Genomic DNA, 21,484 nt, shown 5'->3' with positions numbered 1-21,484 from the left:
ATAGCGGAATTAATACCTTAAGATTGAATTTTCGATTTTCACGAAAAATTGATCAAATTTCAATAAACTCTACAAATTGGTAAGGGGAAATCAACTTTGCATTGATTTCTACAATTTGAAATTTTACATTGTTTTATCGTTTCAGACAAATCTTTAAACTTCATTACAACCAGAAATTGAAATCTTAAGTAACCATGTACAATTCTGCATCTCAATCTCATAATTTAATGTTAATTTCAAGCTTGAATCAGAAAAAGTATCAACGTATTTTTAAAAATTTGAATTTTAAACTTTGTAGAGTTTTCAAATTGTAAACATTAAATCCACAAGATCCTCAAATTAAGTCTAATTAACATTGATTTAGATTAATCAAATCATCAGTCATCACAAAATCCTCAAATGTATTCAGCGGATGAAATCAGAGAGATATTATTAAGGCAAAGTCAACGAAATGAGGAAATAAAATTCGAGAAATTTGAAAAGCTAGGAATTCATGAAATAATTAATTTAACAAACAATAGCATTAGTTACACATGTGAATTCTGCAAGAAAAACTTAATGTCAAGTCATCATTTGGATCTGCATGTATCTGAGAATCATGATACATTTTTTGAACTAAGGAAGAATATGATACCAAGTGTAAGTATGATTTAATTAACATCCAGAATTGCCAGGTCTAATTTCTCTAATTCAGTTTAAGTGCTTCCTAGAAGCTTGTCAATTTAAATCAAATGATCCCGATGAACGAAAGAATCACTGTATCAGCCAACACAAATTCCCACACGATTTCCCATTTGAAAATAGTCATGCAAAGAAGCAAGAGCCAGAAATCAACAAGAAGAAGTCACCACCATCGTCACAAATTAAAAACTTCCATTTCGGACATAGATCTCAAAGAACATTTAAATCTAGTGGTCAAACAAAAATTGATATGAAGGAATTAATGGATGTACTTCCAGATACATAAAGGAATTTTATGCTGTATGTTTTAAACATATCGAAAAGGGCAGGGTTTTGAGGGTTCTCTGAGAGAAGCATAAGTTTTATGTTATTTTATGTTGAAATTATTATGAAATAAATTAAATTTGCATGCGGAAATCCAATAAATTTATGAATTAGGTAGCTTAAGATTGTTAAGGAAGTAAAACATAAAAGTTAGACAAAAAACATGAATCAACAGTAATCAGGGTTCAACAAAGATTTAAAATTAATGTAGGGTCTGACAGATTTGTGATGTAAAATATTCAGGGTTCAACAAACAAGCCTCACATTCATGAATTCCCTTAGCATTTTGTGCTTTCTTTCATTTTTTTTTCATTCATTCATACAATATCTTTACAGTGATTCAGATTATAAATTTTTTCGTTTAAGCCATTAATTGTGACAATTAATGCAATTTAGTGTAGTGAATCATAAAACACATAACTCAATGTGATGGAATGAAATCATAAAACGTTAAGTGAAGCATATAAAATAAATAATAAAAGGCATAATAAGAGCTAAATAATATTATAGATGAAAAGAAGTTAAAGGCACAAAAAATTTATAAGAAAAGAAAAGAATAAAAAAAAAATTTGTGATTTATTTAATTTGTGAATTTATTGGATCATATATTAAAATATTAAGCACAAAAATGCCCGACACAGAGATCGAATTAATTGATAAAAATAATTTAATAAGTGAATTACGTAGTTGCAATCCAAATAAGAAGGAAATAATAATTTTGGATTGTCGAAGTGCTAATGATTATGCAGTCAGTCATATTAAACATTCAGCTAATATCAGCATTCCAACGATTATGCTTCGGCGACTTAAAGAAGGTACCTAAAGATTGTCTGACTTTTGCTGACTAACTTAATTCTCATTCCAATTTTTTTTTTTTCTCATTTTTTTCATCTCAAAAATGAAAAACTCACACACAGGCAAAATTGACTTATTCAGTACGATTAAATGCAAGGATCTAAAAAATCGAATTCTCGGAATGAATATACAGACATTATTCGTTCTATACCACAATAGTCCAGCTTTAAATAGCCCAGATATAATTCATATATTATCGAGAAAATTGATGGCTGAATTCAATGACAAAAAAATACGAGTAGTTTGTTTAGCTGGTGAGTTGATATTATTTTTTTTTTCTCGTTTTCTGCGGCCCTTCCCTTCCATTTTTACATCATTCATGCCGTTTTTTCTTTCTTTTCATCCATTGAAATTTCATTCATAAAACGAAGGAAAAATCTTTTTTTTTTTACTTTCTTTCTCTTTCTATTGTGCGCGACTAAGTCAGGCATTAATTTTCTTCCTTCTTTTTCCTCATCATCCTAGGTAGATTTACATCCCAATTATTATTAATTTTAATTCAAGTGAAAAACAAAAAAAGGAACAAAAAATAATAAATTAATGAAAGAAAAGTTTTTCGACTTGTGGATGTGTTGGAAGTTTTTATGAAATATGCGTGGGCGGGCGGTTCATTCAGTTTTTTTTTTTATTCTCTGCTCCATCCAGGGGTGTCATAAAAGCCATAAAAATATCAGGTAGTGACACTTCCAGACAACAACAACAACAATACTTATAAGTGTAATTTATTCAGCACAGTACGTAAATATTGAGTCATAAAAAAGAGATCCTAGATAATCTACACTGTGGTAGATAGCACATGGTTAATATAGCGATTATTCATCCCTGTATATATGAAAAGCATTCCATTCAAGTCACAAAATTCAGTCTGTCTCGCTCGCACTTGAATTTCCTGTGTTACTGCCAACAAGTTGTGCTCTATATGGAATTTTATATATTCACATTCTCAATGGACATTTTGCACATTTGCAACAATGATTTTCATTTCATACCGAATACTAATACAATTAATGCATACATATAAATGATATAAAAAATTAAAGCCAACACATAATTTAGTGAATGGAAGTAACGAATGAATGAATGAATTCATTCATATTTTTTTCTATCTATATTGTATTTCATTTAAGCTTTTTTATTTTTTGCTTGCGGTTCTTTATTTTGATAGAGCTATAAAATGTCACGAAATTTGACATCCATAAAACATTTCAATGTGCATTATCACGCGACTCAAATTCCTTTATTTCTTTTTTTCATAAGAATCAATTTAATTTCAAATGTCTCCTCAATTTCTCTTATGTTTTGTGACTGAGGAAAAGCTCTAAATTTACTACAATTGACTCAATTGATTTACATGAAACAAACTGTTGTCTCACTCTGTCTCATTCTACATGCATCTAGGGGGGAAAAGCAGTAAAGTTTGCTATTATCAACTGGATCTGAGTATGGAATAATGAATGAAAATGGGTTGAAATAGCTTACGTATCCTGCTGATGACATTACCGCATTAATGTAAACTTTGCGTGGGTGTCTAGAGTTTTATCGAAAAATACAAAAAAATTGGCTGCCTTTACTCGTATAGGAACGAAATTTAATCTATTGCCGAATTTCCCTTCAATGAAGCTGTTCACATTAATGTATACACGTTACTCATCTCCTCCATTTGTTACTGACTATGAAACAATTCTTTTTCTGTTCAGACGCTCAGAATGGGTGAGAAGATATATATCTATACAGTACAATGTAGATACTAAGCACAACAAACAAACACATATACACCAAAAAAAAAATTTGATGACGTAATAACTTTATTTTCTTTTCTTTCGTTCATTCATTCATTCAGTTCCATTCATTCATTCAATTTTTTTTTTTTCGGTATATAACTAAAATGATGAATAAATTGAAGACCATCTTTTTTTTATAGCGCACGCCATCGCGTGGAAAATGCTAATCTCTGCAAAATAATGCTTCTTAAATGTATAAAATGGAACGTCATTACTAAATAATCTGGAAATGAATGAAATGACCTTTAATGTTATGAAAACTTTTAGTTTTTATTTCTTTCATTTCATTCGCTTTTTTTTACGATCTTCCAGTACGATAAATGGATTTCCTCTCCTTCTTATTGTTCTTCGTACTTAGCATAGGATGTAGAAACAATTGTGTCTTGTTGACTGAGGTTTGGGTGGATTGTGGATGAATTTAATGACATTTGTAGAGGAACTGGATTATTGAATGAGATGACTTCAGGTAGCTGAGATTAGTTTTGAAGTTAATATTGGCTTATAGCACCTACAGAAGCTTGTTTAAATTTTGGGAAGCAAAAAAGATCCAGAAATGATCTAAAAATCTTATCAAAGTAGGATCTAGGGTATTTTAAGCATAATCAATTTTGAATTATATGTCATGATTGAAGCTTCATTGCAGTCATACAGCTATAATATTATGCCACATGCCAGATATCAGTTTACTTATGTAGCAGAGTATTGATAATACGGAAACCATGCAACTTAGATCTGTGTGGGTGTTGGAGGTGGAATGTCGGGTTTTGAGTCATATGTAGGCGAATTTTCCAGTGCAAGAGTATTGCCTCGGTGGCCGACTGGTTAGGCAACAGACCGAATATCTGTAATCTTCTCTTTTGTGGAAAAACGTGGGTTTGACTCCCACAAAAGGAAGAATTCTCAATTATTACAAAGAATGATGTCGATATTATGAGTAGTCGGATAATGCTTACGACATTACAGGTGGCTACATATTTATGCAAAGGAGCTGGGGTATCCTGGGGCTTCCATCAGAGACTATTGGTTTTAACTCTTGAAAGACATCAGTTTACTAGCTACGGTAAATCTTAGAGTAAGCATATGAACTTAGAATTGCTTTAGGCTTCCTTTAAACTAGCATTCTAATAGTCTGGCTATGCAAGAGCTCGATTCCGATGCGAATACATGGAGTCGAGATGATTTGACCGATGTCGACCTTTCCATACAAAATTCGTAGATTTCTAGGTTATGCTACAAAAGGATATGATTCCAATCCCTTTCATCCCCAAAAATATCAATCTAATTAAAAAATCGAGTCTAGACATAAAAAATTATAGACAACCAGAGTTACTATTGTCATCCTAAATTTCCCATTTATTTGCCATTCTGTCTGCTTTCTAAATAATTGCTGGTACAGGCAAGAAATTACTGCGTAGATTTGTAATTTACCTTCCAGCACCAACGCACAATTTTATTTTTTCTCCTCCTAATATTCTCATCATGTTCTTGACCTTGATGTACATGTTTTCTTCGTTGTATTATATTATAAAATTATTGTAATTTATCAAAAATAATTTAATCAAAAACATCTCAACGGAAAATTTAATTGGAAGGGAAGATTGCGCTTTAGCGCCATGCCGCATTGACGTCTACGATTATTTTTTTACTATCTCAGCTTGATTTAGTAAAATAAAAAAGTCAAATGGAACTATAAATATTGATTTCTTTTTCTTATCCTTTTTCTTTCTACAATTTAGATGGATTTGCAACTTTTCAGTCTGCGTTTCCTGAATGGTGCGAAGACGAACGCACAAATAACATGCAATCAAACTCAACAGAACAGCTTATGGGTCTCAGGTAAGTGACATGAACGATAGAAAAAGAGTTAAAGTCATGAGCGTATTTTTTTGCGATAACTATGACGCCACAGTGGAAAGAAAGGAACGACCTGTGAGCAAATCGATAAATAGAAATGAATTTTATGAGCGACTGAGTCTCGTGAAAGCTTTTTGTGTGCCTTTTATTTCATGTCTCAACCACACAGAGAATCTAATCAGATGGAAAATTGCATGCAAAAGTTATGTCGTGTGGAATTTTATTTAACCGACTTGCCTTGACTTTTACTTGGCTTCAGTGGTTGATAAGATGAAAAATGTTGTCTTCTTCATACTCTCATTTTCTCTTTTTTTTATATTCCATGCCATTATGTGTGCGTGGGCTCAAGCAAAAATTTCGATGAAGCTTTTTTTTTGTTGTTGTTGTTGCCTCTCACTCTCTTTCTCTTTTTGCCTTTTATAAGTAGTAATGGAATTTCCCTATCTATCCACCTTCAATCGTTAACTGTTTCTTCTGCGTATACTCCACTCTATGGAGGTTGGAATTGCGTCATTCGGAAATATTTTGCCGAAAAAAAAAGAAAAATCTTCAGCATCTTAACATACACATGATTTTTAACTCAATTTTTTCTGCTTCCTCTTCAAACTCAAAAATGTCAAAAATGAATCATAATAAATTTGTTCGATAAAAAAAAGAACGACTGTAATTGAATTACAAACACAAATGACTTGACAAGTAGGTGCTGACTTGTGTTGTGGAGGTGGACAAGAGAACAAAAATTCTTTTATCGTGTGGTCACAGAACATAAAATTGAAGACGAATTTCTAAGAAAAAAATGTTACAAATGCTATTGGGGAATTTCAAGTCGTAGAACTCACTTTTACTGCTGCCGCACGTGTAACAGCATACTTCTTCAATGTTGATGTATGCAATCTGACTGTAAAAAGGCACTCGGGTGTGGGAACTGAGACAAATTTATTACGCATACGTAGATTATTAGTCTTTAAATTTAACAAATTATGCAATATTTAATTCAACTATCCTAGCAGGCAAAGAGCATGCTTTGGTTGTACAGAAAGACCTCTACGGTACCAAAAAGCGGTCTTTTTGCTGGTTAGGGCTAGAATAGATCTGAGATTGATAATTAAATGTTCACAATGATGTTTATTCTTCGGAGTTCAAAAACAAACTGAATTTTTGTATGAGAAAGGGCTTTCAACTATGCACAATAAATAATATTGCAATTTCAAATGACCGTTATAAACAAATTGCTCTTATTTCTACAACAGATCTAACTTTAACTTGTTTAAGGCTTGATTATGATCTGTTCAAGATTGATCAAGATTGTTCACATGCTTAGACACAACCTTCTGCAAAACAACTGTATCTCTTACATACTTGTGGTTTAATATTTATAGATTGAAACTTTTACCAATCTGCCATAAAATGTCCAGATTCAGGACTAAAGCAAGAATGCAATATCAAGACAAGTCACCTGGAAAAGGTATTGAGTAATAAATTTTTAATGAATTTGAATATTTACGATTGGACCACATAAAAAACAAAAGTTTTATTTTATTATCCTTGGTCTAAAAGTTTTGGACGGCTAGAAAATTGAGCAAATATTGCTTGTGGTAAAAATAAATCTGTTGATATAAAACTCGTGTCCATTCATGTTTTAGAACGAAAGGAAATTTGTGGAAAAGAAGCTCTAGAGATTCTCAATTGAATGAAAATTCGAGAAAAATATTGACTTTCATGAAAAACTTTTTTTTTTAATGGATTTCCAAAAACATTAAAGATGCTTCATGAATTTTTATGCTTGTGACAGAAGGCGGTTTAAGGCTTCTTTGATAAATAAAACGGAATGATTAAAGGCAGTCTAAATTTAGAATTTATTTTTTAAAAAATTAAGCATCCACTCTATACCAATTTAACGCTGAGTGGCTCTTACCCAGAACCACCCAGAACAAAATTTTTTGTTGTTTTTGTTCTAATTTTTCCAAGTTTTAAATTGTTTGAGTTTATAAATAGCCGGAGTTTAAATTTGCCATTGCCATTGCCAATGCTTGTAAAAGTCCTAAATAAACAAAGCCTCGACTTACATGCAAGAATTTGTGTTTAAATTTTTTTGCTATTTGTTTCTAGAAAAATGATGAAAAAGTTTACTAATTATAGTAAAATAAATACGAGATCTATTTATAGGATCCATTTGTTGATTCTGTCTTATTTCATGACTGTAAAATGTTGAGTTTTATGGCTTTTGGGTAGTTCAAATGATCTCAATTAAATACTAGTAAAATGAGCTTGGATGTTGCTAGCCAGGTTGCTAACCTACAACCAAATATAGAGTAGAGCCTGCGTAGCTGAGCTATTTATGTAACAGACTGGACATCTGTGGAACTCTATGATGATTCTGATCACAATCTTCAGATTAATCACTTCATTAAAGTTATTGACTGGAAATTAAAGCTTCTATTTCCAAAACTGCTGCTTACTTTTGTGGAATTTTTATTAAATCCCATCAATAAAGCAGTTATATTTAGAAGGTCAGATTATTGCATATAGGATTACTGATAAATTATCGGAAAACTGATAGCTTATCATTTACACGTGAGTTTGTCATAAAAGGTTCAATAATCAACAATGAGCTGTTTTGTAAGCTTGAAATTGAACGTGAATTCTTGGTAGATTTAATAGTTGAAACTAAGATCTATTTATAAGCATGTACCCTTATTGTGCCTCATATAACATACCATATGACAATTTTAGTCCATAACCATATTACAAAAAGGATCTTTGGTATTACATGAACGGATATCTTAATGATCACAAGGAACTTTCACCTGATACCGTAAATATACTATTGTACCCATTAAGCATGCGCATTTATTGCTAGCAACTGATGAAGTTCCGATTTTTAACACTTACAATTACTTTAAGTAAGTGATGTGAAAAACAAGCAGTCAGATATCCAAAAATGGAACATCCGTTTTCAAGCTAATTCCAATTACTAAAAGTTAATTTTCACACACCAAAAATAAAGGTTTTGAGTCATAATTTCCGACAAAGCGTATAATTAACATTGAATTAGAGAAAAAACTGAAAAATCATCTTCCAAGTCCCCAAAATATACGTGGTATCTACTATTTAGCATTTTATTGCTCATTCGTTAATAAAAATAACAACAATACACAAATTGGTCTTACGAGTGACTCAAAAACGTGAGTGTTACTTAAATTTTTTTTTTTTATAAACTTCATGTCAATTGAAGCTTACTAATAATAATACACATGCGAATATTTTTTTTACTCATTCATTCATTCAGTTTCTTTTCTTTCTCCTTCATTCCCCTCTTTTTTTTACACTCTCTCTCACTCACTCCCTCCGTTCATTCATGAAAAACCAAAATCAATGAAATGTTTTACGACTCAAAAATAGAGTTATACTTTTTTTTTTTTTTGAATGATATACTTTACGTGAATATGTATATATTCTTCTACGCCGTCTCAGTATAAATAAACTTTGGATGTGGGTGAATGAATAAGCAAGTGAGAAATGAAGTTTTTTTCTTTCTTTACATGTTTCACAGTACGATAGGTATATACACATGGATGCCAAAGAATGTCAAACAGAATTAATTCTTCAATATCATTCTACATTACTATTATTGCTATTATTATTGAAAGATTTCTTTCCAATAAGCCATGTGGGTGGGCATGGAATGGTATACCATGTAACTATATATATATATATATATTTTGTTATTTTTGGATATTGAAAGAGTAGCGATACATAGCAGAAACAAGAGATAATTTAAATATAGCGTGCCATTGAAACACGTGCATCGTCGATCGAGTGAGTGACCAGTTATAGACAGATGCTAATATATTGTAAAATTAGCTTAATTTACTAACATCTTTTGTTGTCTTGTTTGTGATCGAGTCGTGGTTTAAGAGAAACCTTAAGCTATTCAGATCATTGAGATCCAGAGCTGTGGCTAGGGCGTTTTTGGGTTAATGAATATTTGATGAGCATTAACAGACATAAAGACCGCTTATTGGTACCATAGTGGTCATTCTATAGTATGAAGTCATGCATTTTGCCTGTTAGGGGTGTGAGGGTGTGCCAGACCACTGCACTCAGTAGACCTTCAGTTTATAGTGAGATCAGAGTCACTATCTATGACTATATACTCCCATGATGACTCAATTATCAGCTTATTGTCTTCAAAAGGAGACTGTGAGCCGCAATTACACAGCATATGATTCGAAAAAGGACAAATGAAAAAGCTTCTTCTGCCGAGCCTCGAACTCATGACCGCTTGGTTGATATCACAATAATTAGGCACCAAAGTACGAAACCTTTCCCTTACTGACAATGATTGATTCTCATGACTTTTATAATCATGCTGATGAGGATATACAATTAATATGACTGAGCATGCTCAATTCTGTGAGTATCCTCATGAGTATGCTTCTAGTTTATTCGTTATTCCGCCACCGAGCCACCTCGACTCAGTCTTAGTCGTGGTATAAGTTTACTTTAAATGAAAGTATTTCCATAGGAACTAAACACAAAAAAAAAGTTGAATGAAAAAAATAAATGAAATAAAATTGCTTCAGATTTCTCGCATCCTTGTAATTTTACTTTCTCTCATGCTCAATCTCTCGTTTTCTTTCTAAGAAGAGTGGTTGGAAATATATATATATACACAGTTTCTTGTGTAGGCGTCATGATACACAGCGAGTAGGTTTGGGGATGCTTTTCATTGTGAAAAATTTTCATTTCGCTTTTTTTTTTCTTCTCTTGCTGCTCACCCATTCCATCCCAACCCACCTCAACATTTTCCACCCGAAAAAACAAAAATCTTTTTTTATTCTGCTGTCTGTGCGTGGGTGACTTGTTTCATGGCAAAAAATATATATACGCACTTTCATTTCAACCAATCATCCTACCCTCGATGATACACACACTCAATATTGTCATACAATCTCTACAAGCAATTGCTACATTTACAGCTCTTCTCTGAGCTTTTTTAAAGATGAAAAGAAGAAGAAGCATCATTTTTTGATGAGAAGATAATTAATGCTATGGAATTTTGATAACCAAAATACACTTTGATTTTGAATTGAAAAAATTTTTATTTCAACAATGCTTCTCTCGCCCACATGTAAACAACTCTCGAGAGTTGAGTTTATTTGATTGAAAAAGACAAAAAATTCGTAATGTTGGATACAATAAAACTCAGATTTTGTTTAAAAAGAAAATTTTAGCTGATTCTTGGGAAATTATATGTTTTATGGTTTTTAAAACAAGGTTTGCAATCACGTATGAAAGCTTTAATGGAAGTTATAAAAAGGTCAAAATGGATTATGAGAATCTAGGCTGATCGAGCTGATTTACTTGAAACTACCTGCGCTTTATTTGTTCAACATTGCTAAATTTGTAAGAAAAAAAATTTTGTAACTATGGCAATATCTCTTTTATATCAGTCATGGAATTGAGTTTTGAAGCGAACGGCTTTGAATCTCATCTGATATTAAAGAATGATTTACTAACTACGTGATGAGGACATCGTACTGAATTATGGAACTAAGATAGTCAAGCTTAAAATGTGTATGTCACTTTAGTACCTCCAGAGCTTGCAGCAACACACTTTTGGTCTAAGAAGAGTACAATCTGAAATCTGCTAGTGCAACAGTAAGGCCTCTGTGGTTGAGTGACTCGGGCAACTGACCGGATGTCTATATCATTCTTCTATGAGTCCATGGGTTCAATTCCCACCAGAGACCAATCTCTCAATCATTATATTGAATGTTAACGACACGACAACATTTACTATACTTACTTATTGCATTACTCATCCTTAGAACAAGACAGGCAATGTCATCGTGATGCACTATGTCGTAGAGCTAGACATGACAATTAGTATCAATATACCATAACAAGAAACCTATCTAAAATTGATTTAATTTATTACTTACTTACTTACTGTAGCCATGCTCCGATGTGGAACCTAGGTTTCTACAAAACGCCTAACATCTGACTCTATTACCGGCTCTGTCACTAAGTTTGTTCAAAGCTGATTCCATTTATAATGTCTGTAGATGTTACCTTATAGCAAATGTTAAGTGATTCAAAAATCAAATTAAAATTTCATTTGCGTAAATTTTCAATAAATTGGAGTTAAATCCACCTTAAGACAATAAAACCTACACGTATTGTGTAATTACAGGACATTGTGTGTGGAATGTTTCAAGAACTTTGACGAGACCTTTACAATTATGGTGTAATGATTCTCCTGTCTTAAACTTCAAGTGAATCCTTAATTGATTTTAATTTTTAAATGTCATGATTAATGCTTCTGTTCTGACTTTCAATCAATGAGTATTTTTGTTACAAAATTTAGTTAGATTTTGATGAAACTTAAGTTATTCCATAATTTGAATTATACACAATTAACGATTTAATTCAGAAAAGTTTAATCTATTCACTTGAACTTAATTAGCATATTTTAATAGAGACCCGAGAGGTACATGTTGAAATGTGGCGATCATGGCATCAAGGTGGTAGTATTTGGACCAATAACTGACAAATTTGGGTATTTTTGTTAAGTGACTGTCACTTGGTTCTAAGTATAGTGCCACCTTGTTGCTGTGGAGCCAATACTTTAATATGTGCCGATCGGAACACTTCATGAAATTTTAATAATGTTATTTTAATCAGAAAATCAAAACCAGATACCTCAATATCTTTAATAAGTCAAGACAAAATGCGCCACCTTGCCTTTTACGCTTCCCAAAAGTGGATCGTACAGAAAATTGAGAAACATTTCAAAAAGGAAAAAAAATATATTAGAAATGTGTAAACAACTTTTTTTTTGTTCGCTTTAAAGCTTCAGCAACAGAGGATTATTTTTAGATTTTCGGAAGATTATTTTCTAAATTTAGAGAACAAACAAACAAATGGAAATAAGAAATCCTTTCCTTTTTGTGAACTTCCATTTTGATTGCTTCCATACAGCCATTGAACACGAATAGTAAAATCATCAAATCTTTTTTTGTAAAAACGGATAAAATGCAGACAATGACGCCATTCCTGCTGGAGAATGGGCGATGAAATTAATAATTCATCAAAACACGTGAATTGCCATCAATTCTTCTGCCTTTTATGAAAGGAAGTGACTTGCATTCTGTTCAATTTTTTTTTAAAAGTCTTTATGTCTCTCCTCTGCCCATTATCCATTTAAATATATTTTTATTTCTTTTAAATTAAACAAGAAAAAAAAATGCCAATTTATTGGTTTGCAAAATAAGCGATTGTCTTTTTTGACTGCATAAATCTGTTTGCGCTTTTTGTGTGCCCCGTTCAATAAGCATGTGTGTGGGAATGTAATTTAAATATTGCTGTATTGTTTTTATTACACACAATGCTAGATGTTTTTTTTCTATAATCACAGCAAAAGTAGCATTAGAACATGGATATACTCAGAGTTGTCTGATAGGTTGTAGCTTTCTTTGGACAGGTTGGGTACGGAGATAGCAAGTTGTAAGCCTGCTATCCCTAGCTTGTTTGTGGGGCTGCCACCCTACAAGCGAGGGTTTGAGTAGGATTTTAATCTACTATTTAGAGTCCATATCCCGGCACAGCTTCGGTCGCCAGCGGTGTGTTTGGTGATAGCAGGGGATACCACGAGAAGGTACACACTTTACATTTGGTCAGCTTCGGAGACAGACTTCGGCTTCCCCAATCCCCAAAATGTCTGATAGGTGCCTAGCTGTATCATGGGAGCTTTTGACTTTGTCTAGGCATAACCTATGGATATGGCAATGATAGGCTTGCCTAAACAAAGGATAGTCTTTGATCAAATCGACAGGTTAAGTACACCTCTGGATATCCTTAAATATTCATCTCCTATAACGCAAAAAAAGCGCGTGCATTAATGCCATTTAACGAGAGAAGAATAGAAACAGCAACAACAAAAAAAAATGTTAAGAAACGACACTGAGATAGAGAAAAATTTCGTTTATCATGAATCAGTCGGGTAAGCGGGCGGTCGATGACGTAAAATCTTTAGCAAGAATTTTGCTTTTTCTTTTCTCATTTCTTCGTACGAAACGAAGCTGAAGATGAGGAGGCAAGCAAAAAAAAATATGTATAATATTGAAAGGTTGGGAGGGAGTGATGGGGGATGTTATTTTCGGTAGCTATGTGCTTTCTTCACTCATTCCAAATCTATGTTTTTTTCTATAAAGCCCTCGGAAACATTAAGCATTCTCTTTTCCTTTTTCTTTCAATAAATTTATTTTCTGACATTGAAAACTGCCGTTTGTTTGATGTTATTTTTTGATGGGAAGTGATATAAATATCTTTTCCTCTCTCAGCTCTATTCTGTACTATATGTGTGTGTGTGTGTGTGAGTGTGCTCTTTATGGTACTCAATGTATCCATAATTCTTTCTTTTGTTGTTGTTGAGTTTTGTGCGTTGGATGGAATGGATGGTAAATATATCCGGTCTAACAAATCGTCAACCGGAAGAAATGTACATTGACAATGGACGAGTAGTATGGAATTTTTTGTTTTTTTTTTTTTCACTGATTTTTTTATTTATTTATTTCAAATGTACAGAAAAATTCAAAAAACAAAAAATCACATAAAATGTGTGAGAAGGATGGAAAGACAATCAGAAAGCGGATGGAACTAAAATAACAAAAGAATGAATGAATTGTCTTGGGACGGTTTATTATTGTTAAGTCGGATTTCAATTGTTATTTTTATTCATGCTTCCATCTTTTCTTGGAAACTACTTTTTTTAATGCTGCTCCTTCTGTCTCACTCTGTCTTACTGTATGCGTGGAATTTCTCATAAATTATAATTGCCCATAAAAAAAATTATTTTAACTGAATTTTAAAAAAAAATTACATGAGAAATTCCGGTCTGCCCACAAAAACTGAGTAGAACTTGAATATGCGATGTGTGAAAACTGATTGAATAAGAAAAGAGAGACTTGATATAATATTTCATTATTACTTTACTACCAACATACATATTTCTTAGCACATTTTTGCATAAGCATGCAATTTACTCACTGATTAGTCATTCACATGTGAATGTCGAGTGTTGATCGAGTTTACTGACTCGACACAGATATTAGGAAATGTTATACTTCCTCCAAACTTTTGATTTTTCATTCGTGAAAAATACAGTATACCTTTTAAATTCAACACGTGGAACAAATCACATTTCAAAAGCAGATGCTGTGGGGATTTAATGAATAAAAAAAGTTTAAAATGTGATTTTCGAGAATTATAAGGTGCATCAGCTATGATTTCATTGCTTTTAGTCTGGGAAGCGGTACAAAATTCTCGAAATGACTAAGAAATGACGTCTTACAGCATGTAGATGGGTCACAGAATTCTTATTAACAAATTCAGATCTTCTTGAAATTTTAATATCAAATTTATAATGTCATAAGTCATCAACTTGTTAAGCATGGCTCCCAAAAGGTATATTATGTAGAAAAGGTTAAATCTGTATCTATAGACCGGCGTGACTCTTACTAAAGGTCGGATTCATGTCTTCTAGAGAGTCACACCGACTTTATTTACGCCGTTTGTCTTGTAGGGCTTACTAGGCACTGCCGTAAATCAATATTCCATTCATAAAATCAATCTTATCCAATATTGCCAACACAAGCTGTCGTTCTCTATTTTATCCACACATAAACTCAAACCAGCGCCACAAAAAATGTATATTTTGCGCTTAAGTCAACAAGTGCACAAGACTAGTCTAAATTCTTACTCCTCCATTCATTCGTGTTTCATTCATTCAGTTTTGCAAGAGAAACAACTGTTCATAGTAGTTTTTTAATGAATGCATTTTTCTCATGATGTAACTCATTTCATTCATTCATTATTCCGTTCATTCATATAATAGTTTTCATGCATATACATACATAATATTACATTCATTATTTCTTTATTTTATCATTCATTACAGATCATTACGAATTTCAACGCCCTTATCAGATTCAGCATGCAGCAGCTCAACAGAATCATCGGATAATGAGAGTGCATCAAATTATCCATTAGAGCCCTATGGCGGTGAGCCAATTGAAATATTGCCGGGATTATTTTTAGGCAATGCAGCACACAGTGAAGATTTGACGAAATTACAAAAATACAATATTCGTTACATTCTTAATGTATCGACATTGCCTAATGTATTTCAAGATACAGGAAAAGTAGAATATCTTCAAATTCCTATAACAGATCATTGGTCTCAAGACTTAAGTATACATTTTCCTTCTGCCATAAAATTTATTGAAGAAGCCAAAGCAAAGAATGTCTCGTGTTTGGTACATTGTCTAGCCGGTGTAAGCAGGGTAAGTTTCGTCTCTACTTCTTGGTACTGAAATAATCACTACCTAATATGATTTCACTTCTTATAAAAATTTCTATAAATACATAATAATAATAATTATTTCTCAATCATTCTTTTATGACATTTTTGCAGTCGGTTACAATTACACTTGCGTATCTTATGTATGCCAAAGATTTAGGATTGAATGAAGCATTTACTTTTGTTCGTGCACGAAAACCCGACATTTCACCGAATTTTCATTTTATGGAGCAACTCTATACATTTGAGCGTCAATTAAAGAATGATCCAAATAGAAGAATGAATGTGACATCAGCCTCATCATCAGCAACAACACCTTCATCATTTGATCAAAGTAATACGCCATCGTCAGCCACATCATCCGTATCATCGTCATTGAGAGATAATCGATCAATGAGATATCGACAAATTAAATATTCATGTGCATGTAATGAGAGTGAATGCAAATGTATGCAACAAGAGTTTCTACTTGAGCCAATGTCTCATATGTCTCATATAGGTGTATCACCTGATTCAGGTAGGCTTTTATTACTCATAATCTTGTTATTCTTATTTTGGTCATTAATATATCATTGACCGCTTATTTAAGACTCAATAAATTCATTGTCTGTTTCTTTTCTCCATTTTTCAGGTATTGAATTTGATCTTCGTCAGAATTGGACACCCTCAGATAATAACACAACGCCCAAATGAAATGAATTTTGAGGACAATTTTTAGAAATTTTATGTTAGATTTTTATGAATCCATGAAAAACAATTTAAGTCGCGAGCAGCACCGACTTGTAAATGAAAAAACACTTGTGAAATTTGTGTGTTGGTTTGGAACTAACTTTTAGCGTTTAATCAAATTGAATTAAATTTTAGAGAAGGAAGTTGGAGATTGGATTTTTTTTGGCTGTTTTAGGAAGTGAAAGTTAGGAAGGATGCAGTATTATTAGGTTTTTTCCATGCACAATTATTGAATAATTATTACTAAATTAAGGGAATCTCGATGGACATTCAGTTGATTTCAGTTATTATTAAGAACAGTTGATTATGTTCCGAACCTTACTAGACTTAAGGTTCTTAAGAAAGAGGACAATTTTCCATAAGATAGCCCGAGTGGAACTCGGATGCTTACTTATGATACAGACGCTGGTCGTACAGATTAACTGTAATTCATGGCCTTCCTCAGATAAGGCCTAATACTGGCATTATCGCTTGCGTCTGTCTGGGACTAGAACCTACGCGCTCTTAATTGCATGTCAAGTGCTTTGAGCAGTACTAAGCTACCTTGGGTTGTTAGGGAACATGATACAATGCTCATTTAAACATTATTTTCCCATGCAATGCACATTGCACAGCTGTTATCAAGACACAAAATCCAACAACATTGCCATATAAATCGCAAGACTTGAAGAGCTTTTAATTTTAGAAATGGAAGTTACATAACCAAAAAAACCATTTAAAATGATCCAAAAATACCTTTTTTTCTGGTACTTTATAAATAAATTATAAATATGGAATTAGAATAATTTTATTTATTCCTTTTATGAGAAACCTCATCTTCTCAAGGTATTTCCAAAAAATGACACAATAAGCCATAATAATTGGTAGTCCTTTTATTTTTAAAACTGTTTAAAATTTTATTTCTGTAGCATCCTTGAGACGGCTATAAATACTCGTGTAATAATGTTTTCGCATAACTAAAGCCGACTGATATGGTCCATAAGTATTAAGATTTAATGTCCGTGAGAGTTAGAAATAAGTTAATGTAAACATGAGATTCCAATTTCATACAAAAAGAAATGATATTTGATGCCAATACAGACAGAACAAAACTAAAACCTTCAAAAATGTCCAATCGAAAAACTTCCAATTCCAATAACTATTTTGACTACCATGTGAAGCTACAAAGCAGCTTAAGTCAATAATTTAGAATCCCAAAAAAAGACGACATATTAGTAAATAAATGAGATTATAAACTACAATAAGTCATGAACAATTTTGTGCTGCTCGGGGTTAAAATTTGTTTATTTCCCCATCCCAGCTCTTTTTATGGTAAACGGATGAATTTTTTGTCCAGAAAAAAAAAGTATATACCTAAATAATAATAGAAATGAATTTTAAATGACATTTTAAAAAAATGAAGTAATTAATTAAAAAAAGTTGTGGATTAATGAGTAATGAACAAAAAAAAAAGTTATATTATTGACACACATACATATGATGTATCTTGTTTCCTTGTTTTCAAAGTGGCCATCATCAAAAGTGATACTCGCCTAATAATCATGTTCTAATGTAAATGATTGCAAATTTTTTTTTATTTTTCTTTTCAAACAAAATTTTTTTGACATAAAGGAATTAATAAAAAGGAAATGGAATTTCCTTTATAAAAATTTTTTATTATTATTATTGCTATTATTATTTCATAATGAGAATGTGATGGATGAGTACAAAAACATATAAAAAATACAATTTTTTTATATGAATGAGAATGAAATGTTGTTTTTAGAAGAAGATGCAGGAATGACGAAATATGTAGACGAGTATGTAGGTTTTTTTTAGCGAGAAATGATTATGAGAACGAGAAAAGGATTTTTTGTCCAAAAATCTATTTACATTACATAATATAATGGTACATATATATTTCCTACCCACCCCACTTAACCCCCAAAAAAACTCTTTCTCTCTTAATGAAATCATATATGCAGAACATACAATGAAATAAATTATGATCGTCCAACAACGAAAACATTGTTGTCAACCAGGGTTGTTAACTGAGTATATAGATATGTCTGAGAATATTTTATGAATTTTCTACAGACTATACAAGGTCTGGAGGTTACATGAAGAATTATGGCACGAATGGACATTAAATATGTTTTGATTTAGCCATTTAATTTTGATTTAGCCAGTTAATGTTCAGCTGATATATAGCTCTAACGTATTTTTTATCGACTCTTGAGTGAAACAGGAGACGATTATCAATCTTATCCATGTTGAACGGTTCACAATTAGTCAACCCTATACTTAATAACAAACTTGACTTTTCATGACAAATTTCAAAGATCTAAAGTTTATAACTAGACATAAAGTTGATTAATCGTAGCCTGTTCCACTCTTATGGATAAACCTGACAGTTGTGTACCTTGTTATGGTATGTTAAGTTTATGGCTAGTCATACAGTCAATTAAATACCTACTTTTAACTAAGCATAAATCAGACAAATTCTTTAAATGAGAAGTCAAATTTTATGTCTGTACAAAAACAGTTTAAGCTTCAATTCTAAAGAATTCTGAGAATCTGTTACAAGAATTACTTTTAATTCTATTTAAGTTGTAAATTTTGAAGGGTTGGTCCAAAATCGCGAGCCTGAAGCCTAGGACGAACTTTAAGAGACAGTCGAAAACTGCATTCAAATTGCAGGTCATGAACTTTAGAATTTTTTCTTTGTCTGTCATACTCTCTAGGATGTTGATTACTTAATGTACCAATATCTGAATAAGATTTTGCATGACTTAAACAACTTGAATTTTGCAAGAAGTCATGTCGACTTTTACATAAAATATCCAAGGCATTTTCAAGCTTTAATCTGCCTGGCTACGCCTAGTTCATTATAAATTCCCAGTTCAGTCAAATTTCTGACACAACAGAAAAAAAAAACCCTTTTTCACACCTTAGTTATCAACCCTGGATTGTCAACAGATATGTCATTAATGGTTGGGCTTAAAAAGTATTTAAATTGAGTATCATCAAAAAATCATTGTTTTAAATGTTGTTGGAGAAAGCTTTTTCGTTTTTTCCGAGAGAATACACACATTAAGATATGTATGAAGTGCGTCATATAAAAATTTTTACGCATTTCAGCCCACATGTTATAATCTCAGCATAAATAAATTCAAAAAAAAAACCAAAATAATTGTATAGAGGAAAATATGTATAAAAATTCAGGTGAATAACTTTGATGTTTAAAAAAAAAAGATGAAAAAACAGTTTAATCTCAAGAATCTACATGTTATCGGTCAGAATGTCTCATGAAAAATATTTTTGTTAAAATGTCAAAAGTAAAAAAGAGATAAAAAAAAATTCATTTCGAGTCGCGCAAATCAATCAAACTTTATTTTTTATTAGCTTTGAAGCACAACAAAACATGCGTGTGTCTTTAATGTGAGATCACTGATTTATGGTCTGGCCTGTGAAGTTTTTGTAGAAAACCAAAAAAATAGTCCCAGGAAAATTTTAGTGCATTTTTCCCGAAACATGGAAAATTGTTTTGAAACAGCATAATGCTACACATAACTAATATTAAACATTTTGAAGACATACATGAAATAGTTAATAAAACATAACGAAAGATCAAAAGCATAGAGAATTGAAGCATGTTAGCAAGTGTCGCTTGTAAAATGAATGAACATGCGAACATTTTTTGCATGCATGCTACTACATTGTGTTGACATGCTTTTGCATACTTTTGACGCATTTGAAAGTAGCATGAAAGGAATGTGCGAATGATTTTCATTGATAAGAATTCGGGAGTTTTTAAAATTTTAAGAAGCTTGTTTTGGATGAAGACATGTCTGTAATAAGGGTTTCCGATGCCGAGACGGAGACTTCCCGGGTCTTCGGGAAACCTTAGTGTGCATGATGGAAAATCAAGTGTTTATTTTTATCTCCTTGATTCAAATAGATCCTAATGAGTGTTTAATAGAAGAAAGGTCAGTTAATGATTGACATGTTTAGGGAATACATACTTTGTAAGGACGACAATGATAGGAGACTGTGTATTCAATATAAAGAAGAACAAGCTGAAGCCCGTCGAAGCAAAGCTATGATGGGCAAAGGAGAATAATAAACTGTAATGTCGTGAACATTGTGTTGATCCTTATCACATCGACAACACTCAACGACAGTGATAATCAAACTTTTGTGCCATGGCTCACCTTGGTGGTAACCTAAAACCGAAATTTTACATGGAATACGGTTCAGGGTAGTTCTATGATTGTCTGATCTATGTAATAATTGAAGGATTGGTTTCTGGTGAAAATTAAGTCCACATCCACTCGAATGAGCGAAGAATTCAGATTAACTGCTAAAAAGCTAAGCGAACCTGATCCTGTCAGAGTAACCTCAATACCCCGGATGCCATTATTTTCTGACAGCACTCTGCTCACGGCATTACAGCGATAATGAACGCTGAACATGCAAGAGTGATTTTATATGATTTATAGACTGTTGGACTAAGACAAGTGTCTTTAAGGACGACTGGCTTGAATCTTTGAATCGATTGACTGAAATGAGCTCTTTTATAAACTCGCACAAGATTTTTGTAGATTCCAACGATTTTAAATAAAGCCATAGAAATAACATAGTATCCAAAAATGTTAGATTTTGTCTAAATGCTCAAAATAAAATGCCAATAAAACTTTACATACCTACTATAAATAACAAAAATTAGCCTAGATTTGTGCAGATGATCCAATGATTTTTGAGTGGAAAATTCTCCACATTTGTTACTATAATTCAACCACTTGACATTTATGTCCAACTAAATAACAAAACCCATCAATAATAATATTTGTCATTTTTGTCCTGAGATATTGTATTTGTCATAAAACAGCTACAAATCAGTGATTTCGTCTTA

General features: G+C 32.2%; 2 protein-coding genes across 2 annotated transcripts; both read left to right on the top strand.

Annotated features, from left to right (window-relative positions):
* The first annotated feature begins 305 nt into the window (after positions 1–305).
* On the top strand, positions 306–1,111 carry l(2)k10201 (lethal (2) k10201). Its single transcript, XM_070651640.1, has 2 exons — positions 306–639; positions 695–1,111. Exons 1-2 carry the CDS (start codon positions 400–402, stop codon positions 965–967), a joined length of 513 nt encoding a protein of 170 aa, XP_070507741.1. The 5' UTR covers positions 306–399; the 3' UTR covers positions 968–1,111.
* A 209-nt stretch (positions 1,112–1,320) lies between these two features.
* Mkp3 (Mitogen-activated protein kinase phosphatase 3) lies at positions 1,321–21,278 on the top strand. Its single transcript, XM_070651639.1, has 6 exons — positions 1,321–1,820; positions 1,923–2,114; positions 5,378–5,477; positions 15,460–15,844; positions 15,976–16,378; positions 16,493–21,278. Exons 1-6 carry the CDS (start codon positions 1,634–1,636, stop codon positions 16,552–16,554), a joined length of 1,329 nt encoding a protein of 442 aa, XP_070507740.1. The 5' UTR covers positions 1,321–1,633; the 3' UTR covers positions 16,555–21,278.
* The last annotated feature ends 206 nt before the right edge of the window (positions 21,279–21,484 follow it).

Source organism: Chironomus tepperi, unplaced genomic scaffold (genome assembly GCF_022539635.2).
Source record: "Chironomus tepperi strain 1889 unplaced genomic scaffold, CSIRO-AGI_Ctep_v1 contig_465, whole genome shotgun sequence".
In the NCBI taxonomy this organism is placed as follows: domain Eukaryota; kingdom Metazoa; phylum Arthropoda; class Insecta; order Diptera; family Chironomidae; genus Chironomus; species Chironomus tepperi.
This window is presented reverse-complemented; position numbering and strand designations above follow the sequence as displayed.

What these genes read in the sequence shown, in the direction of transcription:
- Mkp3 (XM_070651639.1), top strand. Translation starts at nt 1,634, where the DNA reads ATGCCCGACACAGAGATCGAATTAATTGATAAAAATAATTTAATAAGT. An exon ending in GCTTCGGCGACTTAAAGAAG is followed by an intron (nt 1,821 to 1,922) that starts GTACCTAAAGAT and finishes ACTCACACACAG; the next exon opens with GCAAAATTGACTTATTCAGT. An exon ending in ACGAGTAGTTTGTTTAGCTG is followed by an intron (nt 2,115 to 5,377) that starts GTGAGTTGATAT and finishes TCTACAATTTAG; the next exon opens with ATGGATTTGCAACTTTTCAG.